This window comes from Montipora foliosa, chromosome 4 (genome assembly GCF_036669935.1).
Source record: "Montipora foliosa isolate CH-2021 chromosome 4, ASM3666993v2, whole genome shotgun sequence".
In the NCBI taxonomy this organism is placed as follows: domain Eukaryota; kingdom Metazoa; phylum Cnidaria; class Anthozoa; order Scleractinia; family Acroporidae; genus Montipora; species Montipora foliosa.
Window position 1 is genome coordinate 25,263,316 of NC_090872.1, and position 23,188 is coordinate 25,286,503.

At 38.8% G+C, this 23,188-nt stretch overlaps 5 protein-coding genes and 1 pseudogene across 12 annotated transcripts; 5 read left to right on the forward strand and 1 right to left on the reverse strand.

The window, feature by feature from the left end:
• Positions 1–368: 368 nt before the first annotated feature.
• LOC138000395 (adenosine receptor A3-like) lies at positions 369–11,964 on the reverse strand. 7 transcript variants are annotated; one of them, XM_068846771.1, is made up of 7 exons: positions 11,908–11,964; positions 10,826–11,354; positions 9,836–9,988; positions 9,075–9,170; positions 7,468–7,514; positions 5,645–5,755; positions 369–2,984 (listed from the first exon to the last, which is right to left on the reverse strand). In XM_068846771.1, the coding sequence occupies exon 7, from the start codon at positions 1,763–1,765 to the stop codon at positions 854–856; it is 912 nt and encodes a 303-aa protein (XP_068702872.1). In that variant the 5' UTR covers positions 1,766–2,984; positions 5,645–5,755; positions 7,468–7,514; positions 9,075–9,170; positions 9,836–9,988; positions 10,826–11,354; positions 11,908–11,964; the 3' UTR covers positions 369–853. The 7 variants fall into 7 exon arrangements, with proteins under 7 accessions (XP_068702872.1, XP_068702871.1, XP_068702869.1 ...); XM_068846770.1 differs by lacking the exon at positions 5,645–5,755 and having other exon boundaries at positions 10,826–10,932; positions 11,254–11,354; positions 11,908–11,963; XM_068846768.1 differs by lacking the exons at positions 5,645–5,755; positions 11,908–11,964 and adding an exon at positions 11,802–11,827 and having other exon boundaries at positions 10,826–10,939; positions 11,254–11,354.
• Positions 4,006–4,671, forward strand: LOC138001147 (uncharacterized). Its single transcript, XM_068847809.1, has one exon. It carries the CDS (start codon positions 4,006–4,008, stop codon positions 4,669–4,671), a length of 666 nt encoding a protein of 221 aa, XP_068703910.1.
• On the forward strand, positions 4,668–5,759 carry LOC138001148 (uncharacterized). Its single transcript, XM_068847810.1, has one exon. The coding sequence runs from the start codon at positions 4,668–4,670 to the stop codon at positions 5,757–5,759; it is 1,092 nt and encodes a 363-aa protein (XP_068703911.1).
• On the forward strand, positions 11,913–14,820 carry LOC138000394 (neuropeptide Y receptor type 6-like). 2 transcript variants are annotated; one of them, XM_068846765.1, is made up of 2 exons: positions 11,913–12,874; positions 13,970–14,820. In XM_068846765.1, the coding sequence occupies exons 1-2, from the start codon at positions 11,930–11,932 to the stop codon at positions 14,042–14,044; spliced, it is 1,020 nt and encodes a 339-aa protein (XP_068702866.1). In that variant the 5' UTR covers positions 11,913–11,929; the 3' UTR covers positions 14,045–14,820. The 2 variants fall into 2 exon arrangements, with proteins under 2 accessions (XP_068702866.1, XP_068702867.1); XM_068846766.1 differs by lacking the exon at positions 13,970–14,820 and adding an exon at positions 13,806–13,961.
• A 2,521-nt stretch (positions 14,821–17,341) lies between these two features.
• On the forward strand, positions 17,342–19,221 carry LOC137999122 (melanopsin-like). The gene is made up of 2 exons (XM_068844961.1): positions 17,342–18,387; positions 18,524–19,221. The coding sequence occupies exons 1-2, from the start codon at positions 17,443–17,445 to the stop codon at positions 18,575–18,577; spliced, it is 999 nt and encodes a 332-aa protein (XP_068701062.1). The 5' UTR covers positions 17,342–17,442; the 3' UTR covers positions 18,578–19,221.
• A 356-nt stretch (positions 19,222–19,577) lies between these two features.
• Positions 19,578–21,524, forward strand: LOC138001149 (uncharacterized; annotated as a pseudogene).
• Positions 21,525–23,188: the final 1,664 nt, after the last annotated feature.

Here is a 23,188-nt window from a genome sequence, read left to right on the forward strand (position 1 = left end):
GTTTTGGTTTCACTTCTAATTGGTTGAAAAAGTGGCGCGAGGACTTTGAACCAATCACTGAGTGAAGTAATCAAAAACCAAAGCAGTTCGCTAATACTTTCGACACTCAATTGAAAACCGCTCTAACAGAAGACCTTTTATTTGACAAACTTGCGGAGCCCCCACGCACACAAACCTAAATTTTTCTCGTTGTTGTTTTGCAGAAGGCAGTCAGGAAATGCGTGTATTTAATCTAAAACGCACCTGCAGGGCGTGCAAACCTGTGTTTTGCTAACTAAATATGCCATGTACTTTGCATAGGGCACTCCCTTTTGAAACTTTATAATCTAGTCAAAAAGAGTCAACAGATGTCCCTTCATTGGCAGTTTTATTAGTTAATTAAATACCATCTCAGGAAACTTAAGCCGATGATGAAGCTACAAGTCTCAAATCATGATAATAGGAGATAGGCTATCGGGAATGAGATGGGTAATGATATAATTCACAAATAGGCTCCGCGGTTCTGTGCGTCTGTTTAGTAATAGATAAAAGAAGATATCAAAATGTGATGAGAACAAAAATGTGGCAGACCACTAATAATCGGAGGTGACAGCCGATAGTGTCAGTGATGTTCTTACAACACATTTCGATCGTTTTTATGATATACGCAGAATCTAAAGACTACTCTTTCGTCATCTGGAAGACAATCCCCGGAGATATTTTAATTAGGGACTGAGGCACCTTTAAATTTCTTGGTTTTTGAAAAAAAAACCTTCATCTGCAGTGTTTGGAGGCATTGTAATTTCTGGATCTGGGTCGATGAAAAACCAAAAGGAATATACTCCAACAGTCAGTCTCTTATGAGATGTATGCATTAGGGGCTCGAATGGCATAAAATGCTTCTTATTGTGTCTTTCACTGCTTGCCTCAACGCTTTGATCCTCCAAATATAAAGAATCGGGTTTAAAGCCGAGTTGAAGAAGAGAAGGGATACATTTAAATCCCAAGCAATTTGAGCTGCTTTTCCGAAAGCTTCAAACGAAACTATAACAATAGTAGGAAGATAGCAAGCTATCAATACTAACTGCACAGCCTTAATACTAGAAACTGTCTCCTTGTATTTTGCAATATTTAATGTTACAATTCCAGCTGTGTCCCTTTGATCCGTAATTTGAACGTGCCGTTGTCGCAGAATCAAGAAGATCTTCGTGTAGGAGAACGTTGAAATAAAAACAGAAAGTGCTGAGAGTACTATGGCCACACTCAAAGCAATTTTACCTTCTAAAAAGATAAACATCAGTCCGTCTGAAATTCCAGTTACCCAGAAAAGAATAACAACCAAATGAACGCGCCTTAAGGTCACAAAAAGTCTGTACCTGAGGCCTAACTGCAGCGCAAGGAATCTATCCACGCTAATAGCGGTCGATGTAAAAATCGATACCTCGCACAGAATAAGGCTAAAAAGATAATTTATACTCCTAGCATAGCTCAAAGTGATCAAGTTGATATTGGAGATTCCTCGAAATAAGGACGTTATATGAATTGGCAACGAAATAGGTGCAACGCAAAGGTCAGCGACGGCTAAACATCGGAACAACAGTTTTGTTGGTGGATGTATGGAATGTACTCGTGGTAGAGAAGTCAATATTAAGAGATTTCCCAGAAGTGCCGAGATGGCAAACAAGATGTTCAAAGCGATGAGAAATAGAGCTAAGTCCTTTGGTATTAAAGCCACTGACTCTTCCCTTCTTGTTGTATAATTAAGCATAGCGGAGTCGTTTAACATAGTTAATCAGTTGTTGGAGCTAGAATGTGGTCCTTCACAGTGGCTTTACTGGTGTAAAATTGTTTCAATCAGTTACTCTTGCCTCTTTCAATTTTTTTGGTGGCGGCATTAACCAGTGTACGTCCTCCCAGCCTGGCTGTTTCGGTGCAGAGTACTTAGGAACAGATTGTGATTCTGACCCAGTCTGAGATCAAATGGCTTTTTGAGTGTTTCCTTTAGGGATTGCCAGGAAAGATGGCATACAAACGACCGCCTTGAAAGTGTTTTTTTAATCGCAAACAACTGCGTCTTACAAAAACATTTGAATGAATAATTTTAATTTAGAGAGGCAGGCTAACTTAATTGCAAATACATCTTTATTATTCAAATGCATCTGAGTAAATTACTCTGTTTGCCCAGCAGGCTATTGTTGCTCACCGTTTTAATGCAGATAAAATGTAGTGTTCAGTGAGTATGATTACGGAACATTTTTTAGATCACAGAAAAAAGAATATATATATATATTACAATTTTTTAAAAGTAGCACCACAGTTTAACAACCATTTTTTCAATCATGATATCAACTTAACGCCGAAACATTGATTGTTTATTTTTGGAGTGTTTTAATTTTTTTCAGCAGTCTGGCAGTCTTTGATGACTTGAGGAATCTGATTGGATCACGCACCCAATGTTTTGACATTCTTAAAAGAACGCATTCGAACTTTCAATTTTATGAATTTTTCCATTTTTTTCTCCACTTGACGCTCACAAATTGAAAACAGTTCAGTGGTGCAATTAGCAGCAGCCCAGTAGAATTCTACGTTCTACTGTTTTTGGTTGCAACGAGAAATGAAAACAAGTCAGTCAGAATGATGCTTTTCTCAGTCGGAATTGCGAACTTGTTCTGCCCGACCACGTTGACGGTGCTCGGTTGCGCATGATAATTTTGATAGTAATGTGTCGTACAGTTTTGTTTCGACAACGTTTACTTGCATGACGGATGCCACACTGGGAAACGATTTCTTGCAACTCGATGATCCAAAAATCTGGATGAATGTTCAATTTCTTTTCTCTTGTATGTTTTGTTAATTGCTTGGCTCCCCACTACCACAGTCTCTCGGTGTTGTATGGTACCACGCCCTTCAATTTTAACTTTCCAAAGAGGTTGAACGTATACAGAAACGGGCTCTCATTGCACCTGCGCTTTCATACAGAGAAGCTCTTCATCTTCTTAATTTACCTAGAATAGATGAAAGACGCAGTGAATTGAGCGTGAAAACTTTTAAAAGGATTTCAAAAGGGGGACCACTTTTTAAACATCTTCCTAAGGCGAGGGTTAGTTTACAACACAATTATACGAGAAATGCAGAGAACAACATTGTTGCACTAGGGCATGCGCGCTAGGTCCACTTTGTTGCGCACCAGGTGCTGGGGCACACGAACATCAACATTGGCAAATAAAAAATATAAATATATGTTACTCTGGTGTTTGAAATATAAATTATGTACAATAAAAACGTTTTCCGACGTTTCGGTTGTATTCAACAACCTTCATCAGGGAAAGCGAAAGATAAAATTTACACAAAAGCTAAGATATAAACTAAAACGCTAATTAAAATTCTAAAGTTAGTGTCATTTTTTCTTTTCTGCAATAGTCAAATGCAAATACTCCTTGGGAAGTAGTGCTCCATCGTCTCGGTTGAGGGGGTCTTTAGCACAGTTTATTTCCCAAGCCTCAAGAATTTTCCTTTGTCGCCAGTTATTGTTATTTCTAAGAATAGTGGCCTCATTCCCCGCGATGTCATGATTCGTTTTTATAACGTGGTCCGCAAGTGCTGATTTTTCATTTTGTAGCCGTGCGACGGCCTTTTGATGCTCACCTTTTCTAGTTGTAAATTTTCTTTGCGTTTCTCCGACGTAATTCTTGCTACATACTGCGCAGGGAATGTCATACACGAGATCTCGAATTTCTTCTTTGCCCATTTCGTCTTTCGGCTTTGGAAATATCTGGCCAATTGTATTGTACGGTTTACTCCCAAAGGAGTGTTTGCATTTGACTATTGCAGAAAAGAAAAAATGACACTAACTTTAGAATTTTAATTAGCGTTTTAGTTTATATCTTAGCTTTCGTGTAAATTTTATCTTTCACTTTCCCTGATGAAGGGTGTTGAATACAACCGAAACGTCAGAAAACGTTTTTATTGTACATAATTTATGTTTCAAACTCCAGAGTAACATATATTTATATTTTTTATATGCCAATGGATCGACCTGGTGACAAACCCAGTTTTAATAGCTTTCTAGAGAAGTACGACAGAGAAATTTTACTGAAAGCTCGCCGATTGAACAAGACGATGACAAAGATCACTCGACATAAGTGTCATCTTTTTTTCAACCACCGATGCAAAGATCGCTACAAATTGGCAAAGAATACTGGTTTTCAATTTCTGAAGCTGAGAATCGAACAATTGCACAAGAAAATTCGCCAACTCGACTGCGAAAAAGACAGGCTAACAAAATGCTTGCACGCTGTTATGGAACCCGACGATCTGAAGCAGACTGAAGTGCTTTTCCGAAATTTACAACATACGGAACACTTGAGAATTAAGGCTGGACATACGAGAAAATTGCAAGCATTGGAGGGAAAATCTAACCAATCAACCACTAGAAACACCGTCAACTGTGAGAAATGGGTTTTAAATATCTCAAGTAAACCACTCACGGATACTGAGAAGTCTGCATTGCAAAAGGGAATGAATTTTGCCATTGCTCCAAAGAAAATTCCCACTGCAGAATTCGTAGCTGCTGTGGAAGACAGTATAACTAAACTATCGGCTGAGGAAAACCTTACAGTAAGAGCACGAGTTTCACTGAAGTCCTTAGCAGAGCCCACCCTCCGGCATCAAACATTCCATCTTCGGAAATGAAAGCCCTACAAGATCTCCGAAAGGACAAATCGAGACTCATCATTTCGGCGGACAAAGGGAACTGCACAGTTGTGATGGACCGCAAAGACTATGATGAGAAAGTAAAAGAACTCCTCGGCGACGAATCAACCTACAAGGTCTTAAAAAAAGATCCAACTAAAACGACGGAAAGAGACATGAACGGTATACTGCTGAAAATGAAACGGGAGGAGACCATCGGGGAAAATTTATACAAACGTCTCCACAGCTCCGACGGCCTACCATCTCGATTTTATGGTTTACCGAAAGTCCATAAGAACGGATGCCCGTTACGGCCCATTGTTTCTTTCATATCAACTCCTACATACAACCTCTCTAAGCATGTGGCTAAAATATTAAAACCCTTGACTGGTAATTCCGACTACACTGTCAAAAACAGCACTGAATTCTGTGAAAGTATTACTGACCTCAAACTTCAGGATGACGACGTACTTGTTTCTTTCGACGTCGTTTCGTTGTTTACATCGATTCCGGTGGACGTAGCTATTAGTGTTGCTCACAGCCGCCTGGTCAACGACGAAAATTTACAAGACAGGACAGCCATACCTATTACTGACATTGTCAAATTACTTGACTTTTGCCTGTCAACCACCAATTTTCAGTATGACCACAAGCATTACAGGCAAATTCATGGGACAGCTATGGGCTCCCCCGTTTTCGCTATAATGGCTAACATGGTCATGGAAGACCTTGAAGAAAGAGCGCTAGCTTCACTAACCAATCCACCTTTGTTTTGGAAGAGATTTATGGACGACGTGATTACAACCGCAAAATCTGGAAGTACACAGACCTTTCTGGAACATTTGAATTCAGTTGAACCTTGCATTACTTTCACAATTGAACGTGAGAACGAGAGTAAAATTGCCTTTCTTGACACCATCGTTCATCACCAGGAAGACGAAAAATTAATCAACACCGTCTACCGGAAACCTACCCACACCGATCGCTATCTGTCATATCTATCGCACCATCCCAGTATGCACAAGCGAGCTGTGGTCAAATCATTAATGGCTCAGGCCGAGAGAATTCCCTCAACAAAATCCGACTGAAACAAGGAAAAACAAAGAATAGTGTCCACATTACAATCAAATGGATACCCCAAACGCTTTATCTTGAATGCCAGCAAACCTAAACCACCATTAAACTACCCATTAACTGGTGCAGAGTCGGAAGAGAAATATTGCACAATACCATACGTTAGCGGGACCTCCGAACCCATAAAGAGGGTTTTGGGCAATCATGGTATCAAAGTGACTTTTAAACCCTACAATACAATTGGCCAGATATTTCCAAAGCCGAAAGACGAAATGTGATTTTTTGTTCATAGTACCACTTTAACCTCACCCATTCGTCGAAAATGTTCACAGCCCGATTATTTTTATATTCAGTTAAAACTGGAACGGCTTCCAGAGGCCAGGTTATCCGAGACGGACAAAAGCATCTCGATGACAGCAAATCTAGATTTTCATTAGTCAAATGATACCTGGAACGGTTTCTTCTGATGGCCTGGCCTGGAATCGATTCCCTCATTCTTTTTTTTTTTTTTTCTTTTTTTTTTTTTTAAGCTTTATTGGGTACTCCTGCAACGTACAATATAACTTTATAACTAGTTATAGCTGTCGCTAAAGTGCCAACGAGCCGAGCTTGCGTGATCTGGCGGCTGCAAACATCACGCGGCGTACTCGTGCTTAACTCTCATTGGTTATCGCTACGGTCAACATTTCATCGCTTTGGTCTACATTACAGCTTTTGGTCTACATTACACTCAAATTTGAAGCGCTTCTGAGATTTCGTCCGCCTAAAAATCTTCTCGCGGCTCTATAAGCTGCCGCCTCGCCAGGCCTTCTGTCTTCAGAAGGCCTGACTCGTTGGCAATAAAACACAAGGGAAAAAAAAAAAATAAATAAATAAAAAAAATAAATAAATAAAAAAAAAAAAAAAAAAAATAATAATAATAATAATAATAAAGAAATGAAATGAAGAAAAGAAAAGAACTAAAACCCAAAAGGGGTAGGTGCAATGGGACTAACGTCCCATGCAAGGCACCGCCCCTAGAATTCGACGCCATATGTGGGTTGAGTTTGTTGGTTCTTTATTATGCTCCGAGAGGTTTTTCCCCGGGTACTCCGGTTTTCCCCTCTCCACAAAAACCAACCTTTGATTTGATTTGTTTTGATTTCAGTTGATTTGAAGTCTTCTCAATTAGTAGAGCACTCGTGCTCACCTAAATAATCTTGAGACTTCAATAAAGTGATTATTATTATCATTATTATTTGACTTAAGAATAAGCAACCCTAAAATGGTTACTGCAGTTAAACGTTGGTATTCCTAACCCCCAGGAGAAATGAAAAGACATATTAGCAATTAAGTATTAGTCAACAACGAACATAACAGTACACTTATGGTCTAAAATAATGATAGTTGCTTTGTAAGAATGCATCTTAACTTCACTCTAAATTGTATTTATTTATAGAAACTACATCCACGGAGCCTACAGGCAGTACCAGTATATAGGGTGGATATACAATTAACAGAGGACTAATAAAATAACAGTCATTCCATCCTGTGTGGTCTCTGTTATATATAAACAATTTCTAGAGGGTGATGGAAACCACACAGGGTTTAGCAATCGTTTTTTTTTTTATTTGCGTAAATTTCTTTCGAACAAAGTGATAATTTTAAAAAGGGAAACGCCACTTTTTTCATTTTGAAAGACCTTATCAGTTAAAACACTCAATAAAGGTCTTAAAAACTTACTGATTTAGGACGACGTTTCCACCGTGCTCCAGAAATTATGAAGTTCACTGTAAAGAAATAAAAATCAACACATGCTCATGGAGAAATAATGAAGTAAAAGTATGTAACTAAAAATGTACAAGTACATGGAAGGGGGTGTTAAAAAAACAGATGACAATACAAGCATGCAAAAAATTGGCCAATTAAAAACTTTCACGCGAATTGGGTCAGATTGTACACTGAGCATGTTAATAAAAACATTTCATACACTAGCAATCAAACTTGTTCTTACACGTCTTTATTACACAGTAAAATTTCTGCTAAGATTTTTTGAGGTAAGACATGCTTCTCTCGGAAATGTCAACAACATGAACGGTGTTGCGTCCGTCAAGGAAACAGTTGGTGAAATACAAATGTTCCTCCTTCGGCAAGAACTTCTTGGCTCGGCCAAACTTGACCGATTTGAGAAATTTTTGTTACTAAACTTCAGTTTCGACTTAGTGACGTCATGAACATGCCTCCAGGCTGCTAAGCCAATTTAAAGATACGCCACTTTGGAAGCTGAAACTTCGGGAAGTACATTATCTTTACTCTAACTTCCTACTACAAGGCGGAGGGGTTGGCGCAGTGGTAAGATCTCTGCCTTCCAACCCTAGGGTCCCGGGTTCCATTCCCGGTTCTGCCGAGAGTGGAATATTTGGCGACCTTCTTTCCCGCTGAAGTTCACTCAGCTTTCCATCCTTCCGAGGTCGGTAAAATGAGTACCAGCATGCATGGACTGCTTAGAAGCGGCTGCAATTTGCGCCTGTATATGCTTCCAGTCCGCTGGGGGTAAACTGATCATTGTAAAGCGCCTTTGAGACGTTTGTGATAAAGGCGCTATATAAATGCACGACTTTACCTTTACCTTTTACTATGAGACGAGGAAAAAGGCCAAAATCTCCTTTAATTTACTTCCGTTCCAAGTTCAGCTCAATACACGAGCAGATGTTTCATTCAATGTAGCATTTAAAAATTCCCCCAAACACCGCATAAAAATTAGAATAGAGGTGCACAAAGCACTTCATAACAGCTACTGCAAAAAAAAAAAATGATGTCGTGCATGGGCCTAGATTTTCAGATAATGGCTCTATAGTCGTAAAGAAAATGAATATTTGTCATTTACAGAAAGCAAAAACCTTTCAATTTTTGTTGATTTTATCAGGTTAATGAACATTCTGGTTTCGTTTCCTGTCTTTTGACCGACATGAATGGTTATTTCTCCAACGAGTCGCACGACCTTGCAATACCGTACATACTCCGAAAATAGGCCCTTCCGTACACCTGCAAATGTAAGGCCCCCGGGGTTTGTGTTATAGGGAACTGTTTTTATACGCAGTAAATTGAATGGAATAGGTATAGATGGTGTCTTGGTACTCAGGTCACTCTGTTCCATTCCAATTGATAGTCATCGAAGAACCTCTAGCTCTTAGAGCAGACACCGAGATCACTTTTTCTGCGAATTCAGTCTGAGAATGCAGTAATTTGAAGACGGGAAGTGGTGGTATGTGTGTAGGGAAGTCCTTGTGACCTTTTCGATTATGTCCTACACTGACAGCAGCTCCGTGAGAGGCACATGGCTAACTTACCATATCTGACAATGACGAAAACAACACTCAAGCGAATTTTTAGCGTGGGCTGCCACAGGCATCCCACGTATTTACCGTGTGATCCCAGGACCCAGGCTGAAAGACACAAAAAGAATACACAAAAAGAATACTCGACCACTATTGTATTCTTGTAGCGGCACCCTTTGAAGATCGAGGCATGAGACAATACAACCTTGTTCCCAGGACCTCTTCATTGGCTTCTGGGCTCGAAGTTGATAACAATACACGCTATTTATACGCAAATGACTGAAATGAGTGGACGGGTATTGTAGAATCTAGCCAAGAAAGGGAAGAAAAGGAACATGGCATCATATTCAGTGTCAATCAGAGCTCTCCGTCAACAGATTCGTTGCAACCGTATATCGTTTCAAAGTTCACTTACTCTAGAGGAATTCAAAGTGTCTTTAATTTTAGGAACATGGCTGTTCTCGCTGTCCTCTTGTTTTCCCTTCATCCTTTTTTCCAGCGTATACAGGGACGGTGAATTGTCGTATACTTTAAATATTGGTGGGATGGTAAAACAACCGTCATTGTTATCTTCGTTGGTACAAGCTTTGCTCCTTTTGCACCTCTCTGTACAATTATCATTTTCCCAAAAATCCATCGTGCCGGACAGCAAACCAGAACAATGGAGGAACAAGACGCGTAGAAAGACCGTGTATTCGTTCATCTTGATTGTTTCTGCCTCCTTATTTGTTGGCTAACGCCCTACGTAACATCAATTTTGCAAATCTTCTCACCTGAACTTGTGCTCAAAGAGCATTGGTTTTGCCTTTTACTGTGTTTCCACGCTCAGCACAGGAGAATTCGTGATGCATCACCCACACGCACTTTGTTGTAGGGTCCGGATTTGTCACCTTATCAATCACGTGACGGTCCCGTGCATCTGGTATCTATGAAAGCGTTGCAAAGCTAAATGTAACTACTTTGACCAATGACAATAGAGGTGGAAACTCAAATAAGCCAATCATAGCTCGAAGAAAATGCATACAGCCCGAAAAGAATTTTAAATGCTTGGATGATCGTGCCTGTGTGCCCTAGTTTTCAACATTTTCCTTTTCATTTTATAGAAGGAGGGCGAAGGAGAGCGTGTGAAAAAGTCGCATGTTATTAATTAAAAAGGGAGTACAATATGGCAACTGATGTTAGGCTGTTGACTGTCATTTTAATGATATTGATTTTACAACTTTAGGCCTTTTTTAGTTAAATTGTGCATTTGAAAATCCGGACAGTCGAGGTTCCCACGGAAATAAACTTTGCTTATTGGTAAACTTGTCGTGCTAATCGTTCTTAGCCTGTGATAGTATCCGTCACCCCCAATGTGTTAAGAAATAATAAAGTCATAGAGATGCTATGTGGACGTTTGCCATTTGCGTAAAAGCCATGCTTAATCTCTGCAATTATTTTCAACATTTACGTGACCAGTATTCCACAAAACGGCCCTTTCATTGTCTGCTCTTATGCTCGATTCAGTTGTCGACAAACGTAATAAGTATCCCGTTAACCTCGTTTTCTCTGGCCATGAGACCTGTAAGTTACGCCTATACTTGTTCCGTTCGCATTTCAATTTATGGTGCAAATGCATGTGACAATCAGCACCCTCAATCTGTCACATTGTGCTCACAATGCCATTTCGAATCCCATTTCCCTGGCTTTCTTTATTAATGAATCTGTAAACACGAACTGGAATATTCAAATATTTACTCCTGGTAAAATGAACTCAGGCCCACCTGTGTTTGTATTTTGATGGCGTCCCCCGTGCCCTTTCGACCATCGATCGATAAGTACTTCAATGATATCTCAGCTAGGCTTTCCTCTAGTCTGTGTTTTTATAGTCCTATAATCTAGAAAAGTAGAGCATTAATATGTGAAGTCGAACGTTTTAACGCAATTTTGTTGCTATTTATTTTAAGTTTCAAAAACGAACAATCCGTTTTCAGAAAAAGAACCCTCTGGTTTGAAATGAATTAGTTATTCTGGATGATGCTTTTCTTTGTCTTTCAGTTGTGTTATCATAGGCAGCAATGACATTATCGGATATTGTAAAGTAAATGTTGGCGTCCTAAAAAATTGTCTGGCTTATGGTTTTTAAAATTTCGTGTGTTCCTGGAAACCTGTAAGCAACATTGCAACAATCTAGCATAAGAAATATAGTCACCAAAAAATAAAAGACCCTTGACAGGTGACCATGCTAAACAAGGCCAATGCCAGCAAAGCTTGGCTTCGACTTCTGTTTCCTTCTAACTCATTCAATTGTTCCTATAAGAAATTTGAATAAACGCAGCTCATCAGTACTTTCCATTTTCATTCGGAAAAGAAAGGAAAAAAGATGTCTAAGATTGCGGAAATCGTAGATGCCTGGGCTATTAACAGCTGAAACTGATCGATTTTATGGCCAAAGCTATATTCTAGGCAAAGACAGAGAGCGCCAAATAGATTCCCTCTTTTGCGGAGAAGTAATGTATAATTGCCCTTTTTGCTTCTCTTTTTCGTTTTTCTTGCTTTTCCGTTTTTGCGTGCTGATAGATTTTTGTGACACAAAACAAAACAAAAGATTGCTTCAATTTTATTTGTGTACTCAAATGACTCAAAACAGCCCAGCACAAACAACTGCATCAGGTGAAGATTTACATAATTTACATTTTCAGCCCAGATAAAATAGCCACAGCCAGGAATTAGTTTCTCTCTGACTGCTGGATTACTTACCGGTAGTTAAAGTTTACGACTTTTTGCATCAATTGCCAACAGGAAATAACCAATATGTATGCCCCCCCCCTCCCCACAAAAAAAAAAAAAAAAACCGGCGCACTACCGGGTTGTAACTTGACGTTTAAATGACTGGCAGGTCAGTAATTATCCATAATGAGAAACTTTTTGCCATCGAGGGCCAAGTGTTGAAGATAACTTTGTCAAACATTCCAAATCCAAGGCACAAACTGGGAAAGATGAATAACTCCAGCGTGAACGATTTGCATGAGTGTTCTCAAACTGCATCCAGGTTGATCTCCTCTTCGATTTGTTTTGTATGCATTGCATCGTTTGTGGGTAACATCATGATAGTAGTCACGTTTCTGATGACCTCAAGCCTCAGAACAAGTACCAACTACCTCATAGTCAACATGGCGATCTCCGATCTGCTATCTTCTGCCACCAACTGGCCACTCGCGGCAACTGAGGGTTTACTTTCAAGAACGCTAGTGATTGGTGGATCCACGGCTACCTTCGCATGTAAAATCGGACATTGCTCCAGAGCTATATCGCAAGCTGTCTCTATTGAAAGTTTACTGTTGATCGTTGTGGACAGATATATTGCGATAGTCCTACCCTTTCAGTCGATATTGATTACTAGACGATCACGATTTATCCTCGTGTCTTTAACTTGGATTTTCCCTCTGTTTCTCTCCTTTCCTTTTTTTATCGCCAGCGAAGTCATTGAGGTTGATCATCAGACTGTTTGTACGCAATTGGTTGCATGGAACGAAATTGAAAAATCTGTATTATATGCTGCAGCTTTTTTGATATTTTATGTCGCACCTTTTACAGTGATGATTGTCCTCTATTTGAGAATAATGAAGAGTCTCCGGCAGTCGAAAGCAGTTGTTAATGAGGAGCTTCAAAGAGAGATTCAGAAAACAAGGAATCATCAACAAAATCGTGTTGTACTGAGAGTTTTCGCTTTGATAGTTAGTTTCTTTGTGATCTGCTGGACACCTCTCTATGTGTATATCGTACTCCACAAAACCTTTTCAACGTCATTGTTCCCGAAGAACAGCTGCAAGGTATTTGTGGTATTGTTTTTCTACTTGTTTCCATCTCTAAGCACTGTTGCTAATCCTGTAATTTTATTTGTAACTAGCTCGAGATTTTCAGGGGCACTGAAGCAAATATTTCATTGCTTCACTCCTAAATCTTCACCTTAGTGCAAAGGTCGACGAGTTTAAGCGGAAAATGATGTTATGAGAATTCAAGTATTAACGTGACACCAATTCCCGTGCTTCAGCATGTACCTTTTAACTGATTACTTAAAATAATTAACATTTACATAGAAACGGGATGTTAAAAAACTTATTTGTTTTGCATAGCTTCCGTATTCAGTTAAACCTGGCAAAAAGGAGATCTCGAGCAGGCATTGGAACCTGTTAACAAAGTACAGAACTAAAGGCTTCGACAAAAAATAGTCGATGACCACAGGAGTAAATAGAACCATTATAATTTTTTTTTGTTCCAATATAATATACATGCTAAACCCTATCAATGTTTGTTTATATAGCTATACTGTAGGCGAAACCACAATATAAAATAGCGAGAAACACTTGGTTACCCGTTGTTAGGCAAATACATTACATTCAAAATGCAATAACAAACGGCTCCTCCCTGTCACTATCTTTTTAATGGAGTGGACAAAAGGTCTGAGAAACAACTGATAAGAAGTAGGGACCTAGTGATTAACCAGTGACACTAATTAAGGAACGATTCAGGAGTTTCACATTATCACTGGAAAAACATTTTTACTCAGTGTCAACTTATATATTTGCGCTCAGTCGATATCATACTCGACAACGCTAGTTGACTTATTTTAAGTCGTAATTTTTGCACATCGTAGGACCTATATACTTTCTTGAGTTTGATGGAAAGGGTAAAGACGGATAACGCAATAAATAAAATCTCCAAATGCAGTTTATTCTGAGCGTTTCTTTTTGTTGTTTATAGGAAAATGCTTTAGACATGGAACTGCTTTTAACAAATAACCCTGAGTCTCCTCAGTGATTAAAATATCTCAAAGAGCAAACAAACGCCTTTGCAGCATCCATCTGTGCCAAAACGGTATTTCATGGATAGAAAAATCATTTTCTTTGTCTTTCCTGTTGTTGCAGCCGGATACATGTCATCTACCGACCATATTAAGCCTTAACATGAAAATATCTCAAAGAAATGACCAAGAGATATAAGCAAGACTCGCCGAGATTATCATCGTTCTCGTCACAACCATCTCCAGTCCCCGTTCTGTACTCGCGCGGTTTTGTACCCCGACGGAAGTGAAATTGTGCGTCCTTTAATGGCTAAAACTAGGGGAAGAGAAATCGAAATCGAAAACCATTTTTTGCAGTTAATTGTTATCAGGACAATGGGTAGATTCAATAAAGCAAATTAAAAAAAATTCTGTCATATACACTTTAAAATTGATTTCTTTTTTTTCTGGCAAATAAATAAATGAAAAAGACAAAATGAAAAGGGAAAGCTACATAGTGCTGATGGTACGTAATCCAAAAACATTTTGTTTATTAGAAATTGGTGCATTAGTTTGCTTTCAAGGTCAACTTCATACAAACATGCATATGTTATTACGGTGATTCCAGGCCAAAAGATATCAAAAGAAGAGGAAAGTGGATCTCTTTCGTAAACTTGACGAGGAAGAATCTGAGTGCCAATACTGAAAAAAAAAACGAACACTCGATGATTTGCTCGGTGCATTGTGCGCCAGACGATTTCACAACCAAGTTTTCTTTCAAGGATCAAAGTTTACCAAAAGCGGTTAAAACATGATGACATCGGAGTTGTTTAACAATGTAAGATCACCAAAGAAAGATACGAGCAGAGGACTACGTATACGTATGAAGCAAAGTTCGTAAGTTACAGAACGGACTTTTCAAGTTATTGTACCTGCGCTTTCATACAGAGAAGCTCTTCAGTTTTTTAATTTACATAGATTAGACGAAAGAAGCAGTGCATAGACCATATTCGTATTCTCGGTAATGGACTGGAACTAGCTTGCAATGGAGGCTAATGCGGGGAAATCTTTTCAACTGCAAATACTTTTTAATATATTCCCCCGCATTAGCCTCCATTGCAAGCTAGTTCCAGTCAAATACTGAGAATACGAATATGGTCTATTGTGCGTGAACACTTTCAAAGAGATTTCAAAAGGAGGAGGGGGGGGGGGGCACTTTTTAAACATCTTCTTAAGACGAGGTTTAGTTTACACCGCCATTATACGAGAAATGCAGAGAACTATATGATAGGCCAAACGCACACAACATTTCAACGCAACATCTTGCCACATTGTTGGGCAGAACATGATGCACACGTTCGGCCACCCTGTTGCGATATGTTGCGATTTGTTGCAACATGTTGGATGATGTTAAATCAAATTTGAAAACGGTCAATTTTTTCTTGCAACATTTTGGATGTTGCATGATGTTTTATTCGTTTGGCCACGTTCACGCAACATTGTTGCGCTAGGGCATGCGTGCCAGGTGCTGGGCCACATGAACATCGACAAGTTGGGTTGAAAATGTTGCGTGCGTTTGGCCAACCCGTTCAACACATGTCGTAACATCATGCAACAATGTTGCATCCAAGATGTTGCTTTGAAATGTTGCGAGCGTTTGGCCGGGCCTTTACCTAAATGCATTTTAATCCGCAAACTGCAGTAGGGGGATTTGGAAGCTGGTCGCTTTTGTCTAAGCTATCGATCGGCATATCAAAAGGTAACTTTATGTTGTCAAGTACAATTTTACGAAGGAAACTCCATTAATTTAATAAAATGCTGATGACTTTTTTCACTCAGGTCACAGGCAACTGCCTCTAACAGGAGTTGAAACAGAAATTTTGTTGCTCGGCCTTATCGCAGCTGCTTTGAATTAACACGTATTTCGATGCAAATTTTCAACACCTGTTAGCAAACAAGACTTGCTTCGTGAGAGGACCATACAATCTTTTTATTGCGCTGTCGGCCCAATTAAATACGTCAGAACAACAGGTTCATAATCGGATTGCGTTAATGTGCATGATATTGGCTGGCGTAGATCTTCAACTCACGAATTCTTTAGGGGTGAAAATCATCGAAAATAATTTTAAATGCTTGGATGATCGTGACTGTGTGCCCTCCTTTTCAATATTTTCCTTTTCATTTTATAGAAGGAGACCGTGTGAAAAAGTCGCATGTTATGAATTAAAAAGGGAGTACAACATGGCAACTGATGTTAGGATGTTGATTGTCATTTTAATGATATTGATTTCACAACAAGTTAGGCCTTTTTTAGTTAAATTGTGCATTTGAAAACCAGGACAGTCGAGGTTCCCACGGCAGTAAATTTTGCTTATTGGTAAACTTGTCGTGCTAATCGTTCTTAACCTGTGATAGTAATGATCATCCCCCATGTGTAAAGAAATAACAAAATAATAGAGATACTATGTGGACGTTTGCCATTTGCGTAAACGCCATGCTTAATCTCTTCATTATTTTTAACATTGTACGTGAGCAGTATTCCACAAAACGGCCCTTTCATTGTCTGCTCTTATGCTCGATTCAATTGTCGACAAACGTAATAAGTATCCCGTTAACCTTGTTTTCTCTGGCCATGAGACCTGTAAGTTACGCCTATACTTGTTCCGTTCGCATTTCAATTTATGGTGCAAATGCATGTGACAATCAGCACCCTCAATCTGTCACATTGTGCTCACAATGCCATTTCGAATCCCATTTCCCTGGCTTTCTTTATTAATGAATCTGTAAACACGAACTGGAATTATATTCAAATATTTACTCCTGGTAAAATGAACACAGGCCCACCTGTGTTTGTATTTTAATGGCGTCCCCCGTGCCCTTTCGACCATCGATCGATAAGTACTTGAATGATATCTCAGCTAGGGTTTCCTCTAGTCTGTGTTTCTATAGTCCTATAATCTAGAAAAGTAGAGCATTAATATGTGAAGTCGAACGTTTTAACGCAATTTTGTTGCTATTTATTTTAAGTTTCAAAAACGAACAATCCGTTTTCAGAAAAAGAACCCTCTGGTTTGAAATGAATTACTTATTCTGGATGATGCGTTTCTTTGTCTTTCAGTTGTGTTATCATAGGCAGCAATGACATTATCGGATATTGTAAAGTAAATGTTGGCGTCCTAAAGATTCCCTCTTTTGCGGAGAAGTAATGTATAATTGCCCTTTTTTCTTCCCTTTTTCCTTTTTCTTGCTTTTCCGTTTTTGCGTGCGGATAGATTTTTGTGACACAAAACAAAACAAAAGATTGCTTCAATTTTATTTGTGTACTCAAATGACTCAAAACTGCCCGGCACAAACAACTGCATCAGGTGAAGATTTACATAATTTACATTTCAGCCCAGATAAAATAGCCACAGCCAGGAATTAGTTTCTCTCTGACTGCTGGATTACTTACCGGTAGTTAAAGTTTACGACTTTTTGCATCAAATGCCAACAGGAAATAACCAATATGTATGCCCCCCCCCCCCCCCCCCCCCCCCCCACAAAAAAAAAAAAAAAAAAAAAAAAGAAAACCGGCGCACTACCGGGTTGTTCAGGAATACGAATTAACTTGACGTTTAAATGACTAGCAGGTCAGTAATTATCCATAATGAGAAGGTTTTTGCCATCGAGGGCCAAGTGTTGAAGATAACTTTGTCAAACATTCCAAATCCAAGGCACAAACTGGGAAAGATGAATAACTCCAGCGTGAACGATTTGCATGAGTGTTCTAAAACTGCATCCGGGTTGATCGCCTCTTCGATTTGTTTTGTATGCATTGCATCGTTTGTGGGCAACATCATGATAGTAGTCACGTTTCTGAAGACCTCAAGCCTCAGAACAAGTACCAACTACCTCATAGTCAACATGGCGATCTCCGATCTGCTATCTTCTGCCACCAACTGGCCACTCGCGGCAACTGAGGGTTTACTTTCAAGAACGCTAGTCATTGGTGGATCCACGGCTACCTTCGCATGTAAAATCGGACATTTCTCCAGAGCTATATCGCAAGCTGTCTCTATTGAAAGTTTACTGTTGATCGTTGTGGACAGATATATTGCGATAGTCCTACCCTTTCAGTCGATATTGATTACTAGACGATCACGATTTATCCTCGTGTCTTTAACTTGGATTTTCCCTCAGTTTCTCGCCTTTCCTTTTTTTATCGCCAGCGAAGTCATTGAGGTTGATTACCAGACTTTTTGTAGGACATTGGTTGCATGGAACGAAATTGAAAAATCTGTATTCTATGCTGCAGCTTTTTTGATATTATATGTCACACCTTTTACAGTGATGATTGTCCTCTATTTGAGAATAATGAAGAGTCTCCGGCAGTCGAAAGCAGTTGTTAATGGGGAACTTCAAAGAGAGATTCAGAGAACAAGGAATCATCAACAAAATCGACTTGTAATGAAAGTTTTCGTATGGATAGTTAGTTTCTTTGTGATCTGCTGGACACCTTTCTATGTGTATATCGTACTCCACAAAACCTTTTCAACGTCATTGTTCCCGAAGAACAGCTGCAAGGTATTTGTGGTATTGTTTTTCTACTTGTCTCCATCTCTAAGCACTGTTGCTAATCCTGTAATTTTATTTGTAACTAGCTCGAGATTTTCAGGGGCACTGAAGCAAATATTTCATTGTTGCGCTCCTAATTCTTCAGATTCTTCACCTTAGTGCAAAGGTCGACGAGTTTCAAGGGAAAACGATGTTATAAGAATCCAAGTATTAACGTGACAGCAATTCCCGTGCTTCAGGATGTACATTTTAACTTATTTGTTTTGCATAGCTTCCGTATTAAACCTGGCAAAAAGGAGATCTCCATTGGGCACTGGAACCTGTTAACAAAGTACAGAATTGAAGGCTTCGAGAAAAAATGGTCGATGACCACAGGAGTAAATAGAATCATTTTAATTCTTTTTTGTTCCAATATAGTATACATGCTAAACCCTATCAATGTTTGTTTATATAGATATGATGTAGACCAATCCAGAATATAAAATAGCAAGAAACACTTGGTTACCCGTTGTTAGGCAAATACATTCAAAATTCAATAACAAACTGCTCCTCCCTCTCACTATCCTTTTTAATGCAGTGGACAAAAGGTCTGACAAACAACTGATAAGAGAAAGGAATCTAATAACCAGTGACACTTTTTAAGAAACGATTCAGGAGTTTCACACTATCATTGGAAAAACATATTTACTCAGTGTCAACTTATATATTTGCGCTCAGGCGTTATCATACTGGACAACACCAGTTGACTTACTTTAAGTCGTAATTTTTGCACATCGTAGGATCTATATACTTTCTTGAGTTTGATGGAATAAATAAAATCTCCAAATGCAGTTTATTCTGAGCGTTTCTTTTTGTTGTTTATAGGAAAATGCTTTTTCATTTATTTTCCCGATTCGTGCTCGACCATCCCAGATTATCGGGAATGTCTACGATTTATGGTTTTCATTAGTCGGTCGTGAAACTGCGAAATCCTCGATCATCTGGGATTCAACCGACATATGAAAACTAGGCTTAATGTCGTCTTGCTTCAACTAGCTACCAAAATAAGTTTGTTTAAGCATCTCGGCAGCTTTCAATATGCCAGCCTGAGAAGTTTACCTCTACCTGTGAGAAATTTACATTTTCAATTTTAGCAAAACATAACAAATGCTTAATTGATTATGATTTTTTGGCATAAGAGATCTCGACATGACAAAAATATGCACATTGCGTCGGCAAGTGTCAGAGAGAAAGCTGCCTTTGATGACAACTGATGAGATTTTTACAAAATGTTTCGAAATTCGAAAATATCAGACATCTTACTGGAATATCAACATGAAAGCTCATTGGAGAGGTTTTATAGGCATTTTAACTCCAAAGGCTGGAATCAAAAACGTGAAAAGAATATTAGTAAAAAAGCCTTAAACAACAAATAAAAAGACATACACTGTATTTTATTTTATACAAAAACCAAAGCAAACGATCGATCTCCAGTCAGCATTTCAAAGAAATTTCAATTTATTATCTTAACATTTCTCAAAAGGCTTTAGTAAAAATAAATTGTCATAGTATTGCTGTGCTGATTGTTGAGGCCCCAGCAGGGGAGGGAGGAATCTAAGTATTCCGTAAACCTAAATATCCTGTATCCCGTTGATTCTTGTGGTTTGTATCAGTTTAATACAAGTTCGGTCCTTTAAATATCCTGCACACCGTTAATTTAATCCCCAAATATACCATATCCCTTGGAAGTTTTTTTATCTAAATATCCCGTATTCCTGATAACTCCTACTAGGGCCTCGTTATTTTCACTGGCACTTTGTAATCTATTTAACAAGTCGTTTCAATCTGGCTCGCTGCCCATTGACTGGAAAATTGCACATATTATTCCAGTCCATAAAAAGGGACCAAAACACCAAAAGGAAAACTATCGCCAAATCTCGCTAACATCCATCATTAGCAAAACAGCTGAGAAGATTGTAACATCAAGAGTTATCTCATTCTGGACTGAACATAAACTACTAAACCCAAGCCAATTTGGCTACTTGGAAGGCAGATCGACAGTGTCGCAACTCTTAATTTATAACGACTGGTGCTTAACAAGAAATTCGTCAAAAGTATCTGATGTAATATTTCCCCAATGAGCGCCTACTTTTTAAACTCAACAGGTATGGTATAGATGGACAACTACACCTGTGGTTTAGGAACTTTTTAACCAATCGAAAACAAAGAGTTTTGATACGTGGATCGTACTCGGATTGGTTGCCTGTTATATCTGGTGTCCCTCAGGGCTCAATACTGGGGCCGGTTATGTTCATCATTTACGTGAACGACATACCTGACATTATCACGTCTACTGCCAAATTATTTGCTGATGATACCAAAATCTATCGACAGATAAATAACGTGGAAGATTCTATTGCTTTGCAGATAGATCTGACCACCCTCGACCTATGGGCGGATTGTTGCCAGGTGAAATTTAATCCTACTAAATGTGAAGTCATGAGAATTTCACATAACAACGACAAAAGATCCACACGGTACAATATATCGGGTACCGTGTTACGAAATGTATCTATTAAATTATAAAGATCTTGGAGTTATTATGGCGAGTGACCTGAAATGGTCAAAACATGTTGGACCGGTAAATAGTCCATAAAGCAAACAGGGTACTTGGCTTACTTAAGCGCACAGTAGACGGCAATTTTGTATAAAACCTTGGTTCGTCCAATCTTGGAATACGCTTGCCTGGTGTGGTCACCACACTTAGTCAAAGAAATCCATGAAATCGAGAATGTTCAAAGAAGAGCTTCGCGAATCGCCTTAGACCAAAGAAGACAAGAGATGGCGTACGAGGAGAGGTGTAAAATTCTTAAATGGAACTCTTTCGTAAAAAGGAGGGATTTTCTTTCCGTGGTGGAATGCTATAAGATAGTATTCAATCTGAATGGATTAAAATTCAATGACTATTTTGAATTGTGCAGGAACACTAAGTCCAGATCAAACCATCCATATAGATTACAAACTAATTGAATTGTTATAAAAATTCTTTCTTTGTCAGAATTATCAAACCTTGGAACGATCTTCCTATTAATGTATTCAATTTTCGCGATAGCCCTAACGTTAGTAAGTTTAAATTAAGACTGAAGAATCATATGAATATTTATTGAGCGGCCATTTTATATTTATTTATGATAATTATCTGTTTCTTATCTGATTTTTTCATATTTCTATTAACTAATTTTTTATAGTGACTTTAAATGGCCTCTTTTCTTTAAGAGACCCTTGATGTAGGGCTAACCTCTGGGCTAACCTCTGGGTTTCCTTTTTTTCAATAACTATGTATTCGTATGTTATTTTGAAATAAAGTATTGTAAATAACCTCTTTTTGTTTTTATCTTTCTGGTAATCTTTCCCCATTTGCCGATGTTTACCCGTGGTTGTAGTTCCCTGTAACTGGACAATTTGTGTTGACTGTTTGTGCATCCCACGGATACGTCGTTATAGGCGTCTTGTTTCAAGGACGACAATCTATTGGTCAAATGATGTGACCACGCGGTCATGGGAAATCCAGATAAAATGACCGTGAGCCCGTAATGTGGGCGAAATCTAAAAACTAGTAGCCCAAGCATATGAAATTGCTGTGGGCGTTGTTGTTTCTAGAGATTTTCGCCAGGGTGCTTCTAAGAACAGAAGCAGTGAAATTCTTTTTGTAACTCGTTTCTCCCCTTTGAGAAGTCACTTGATACCTGCAGCTAATTAACAAGCAAGAAATGAGCTCATATGAAACGAGTTTATTCTATTTTTGGAAAAACGCAATTTTTAGTCTGACCTTTCCCGTTCGCAGTAAACTCGATGCCAAACTCTCTCATTCGAACGTTAGTAGTACGAAGCGATTGAGATTACAAGAAAGAATTATGAGGCAATTTGGGGCGAAGGGTGCTGGAATTGTGTAGCTTTTAAATGTCTTCTATTTTCTAGTAGTTAATAATAGTTTTTGGCAGATAATGTTAGTTCGATAGACGGTTCTTTTCTCTTTCAGGGAAAAACTGCCTGTTGTAAAACAACAGGGTGTCGTCTATTACTCTCAATGTGACTTGAGTGTAATGTTGGATTTTCACCAGCTCGTGGATGAACATAAGAACCAATGTTCTAACACTTATTAATAATACAAAAGGTTTTCAGCCAATTGAAGTGTCCCATTTTGGTCAATACCCAATGAAACTACAGATCAAGAAACGTCCGAGTTAGTTCAAAAACTGGTCGAAAAACTGATCAAAACACTTGAATTTTAAAGAACTTTTATGCTAATAAACCTTTAGAAAAAAATTTTAACAAATAAATAAACTAATCGCACCCCATGCATTTTAAATTTCCCGAATATTCAACATAAGACTTTTGCCGGCAGTACCTTATCATTGGCGCCCAGAAGATTAAAACGAATTTGGACACCCAATAGTTCAGCAAAAGAGCATCCATTTCAGCAATAGGGCCGTTTATACGAGAGAAAATAAGCCGCAGCTAACTCTGGCCGCGGCTTACGTAAGCCGCGAAAGGAACTATTTATACGAGTATAAACTCCCCGGCCAGGATAAGCCGCGGCTTGAGAAAACCGTGAACGTAGATTTTGTACCATTTATACAAGGTGTTCGCGGCTTACGTAAGCCGCGGCCAGAGTTAGCCGCGGCTTATTTTCTCTCGTATAAACGGCCCTAATATCTGCACTTAGGGCTTGCACCTTGCGTAATCGTAGTCTTTGAACAGTCCACCGCAATCTAAAACCGGCACTTGTACCTCTCTTAGGGCCGGTTTACACGGTACGATTTGTCGGCCG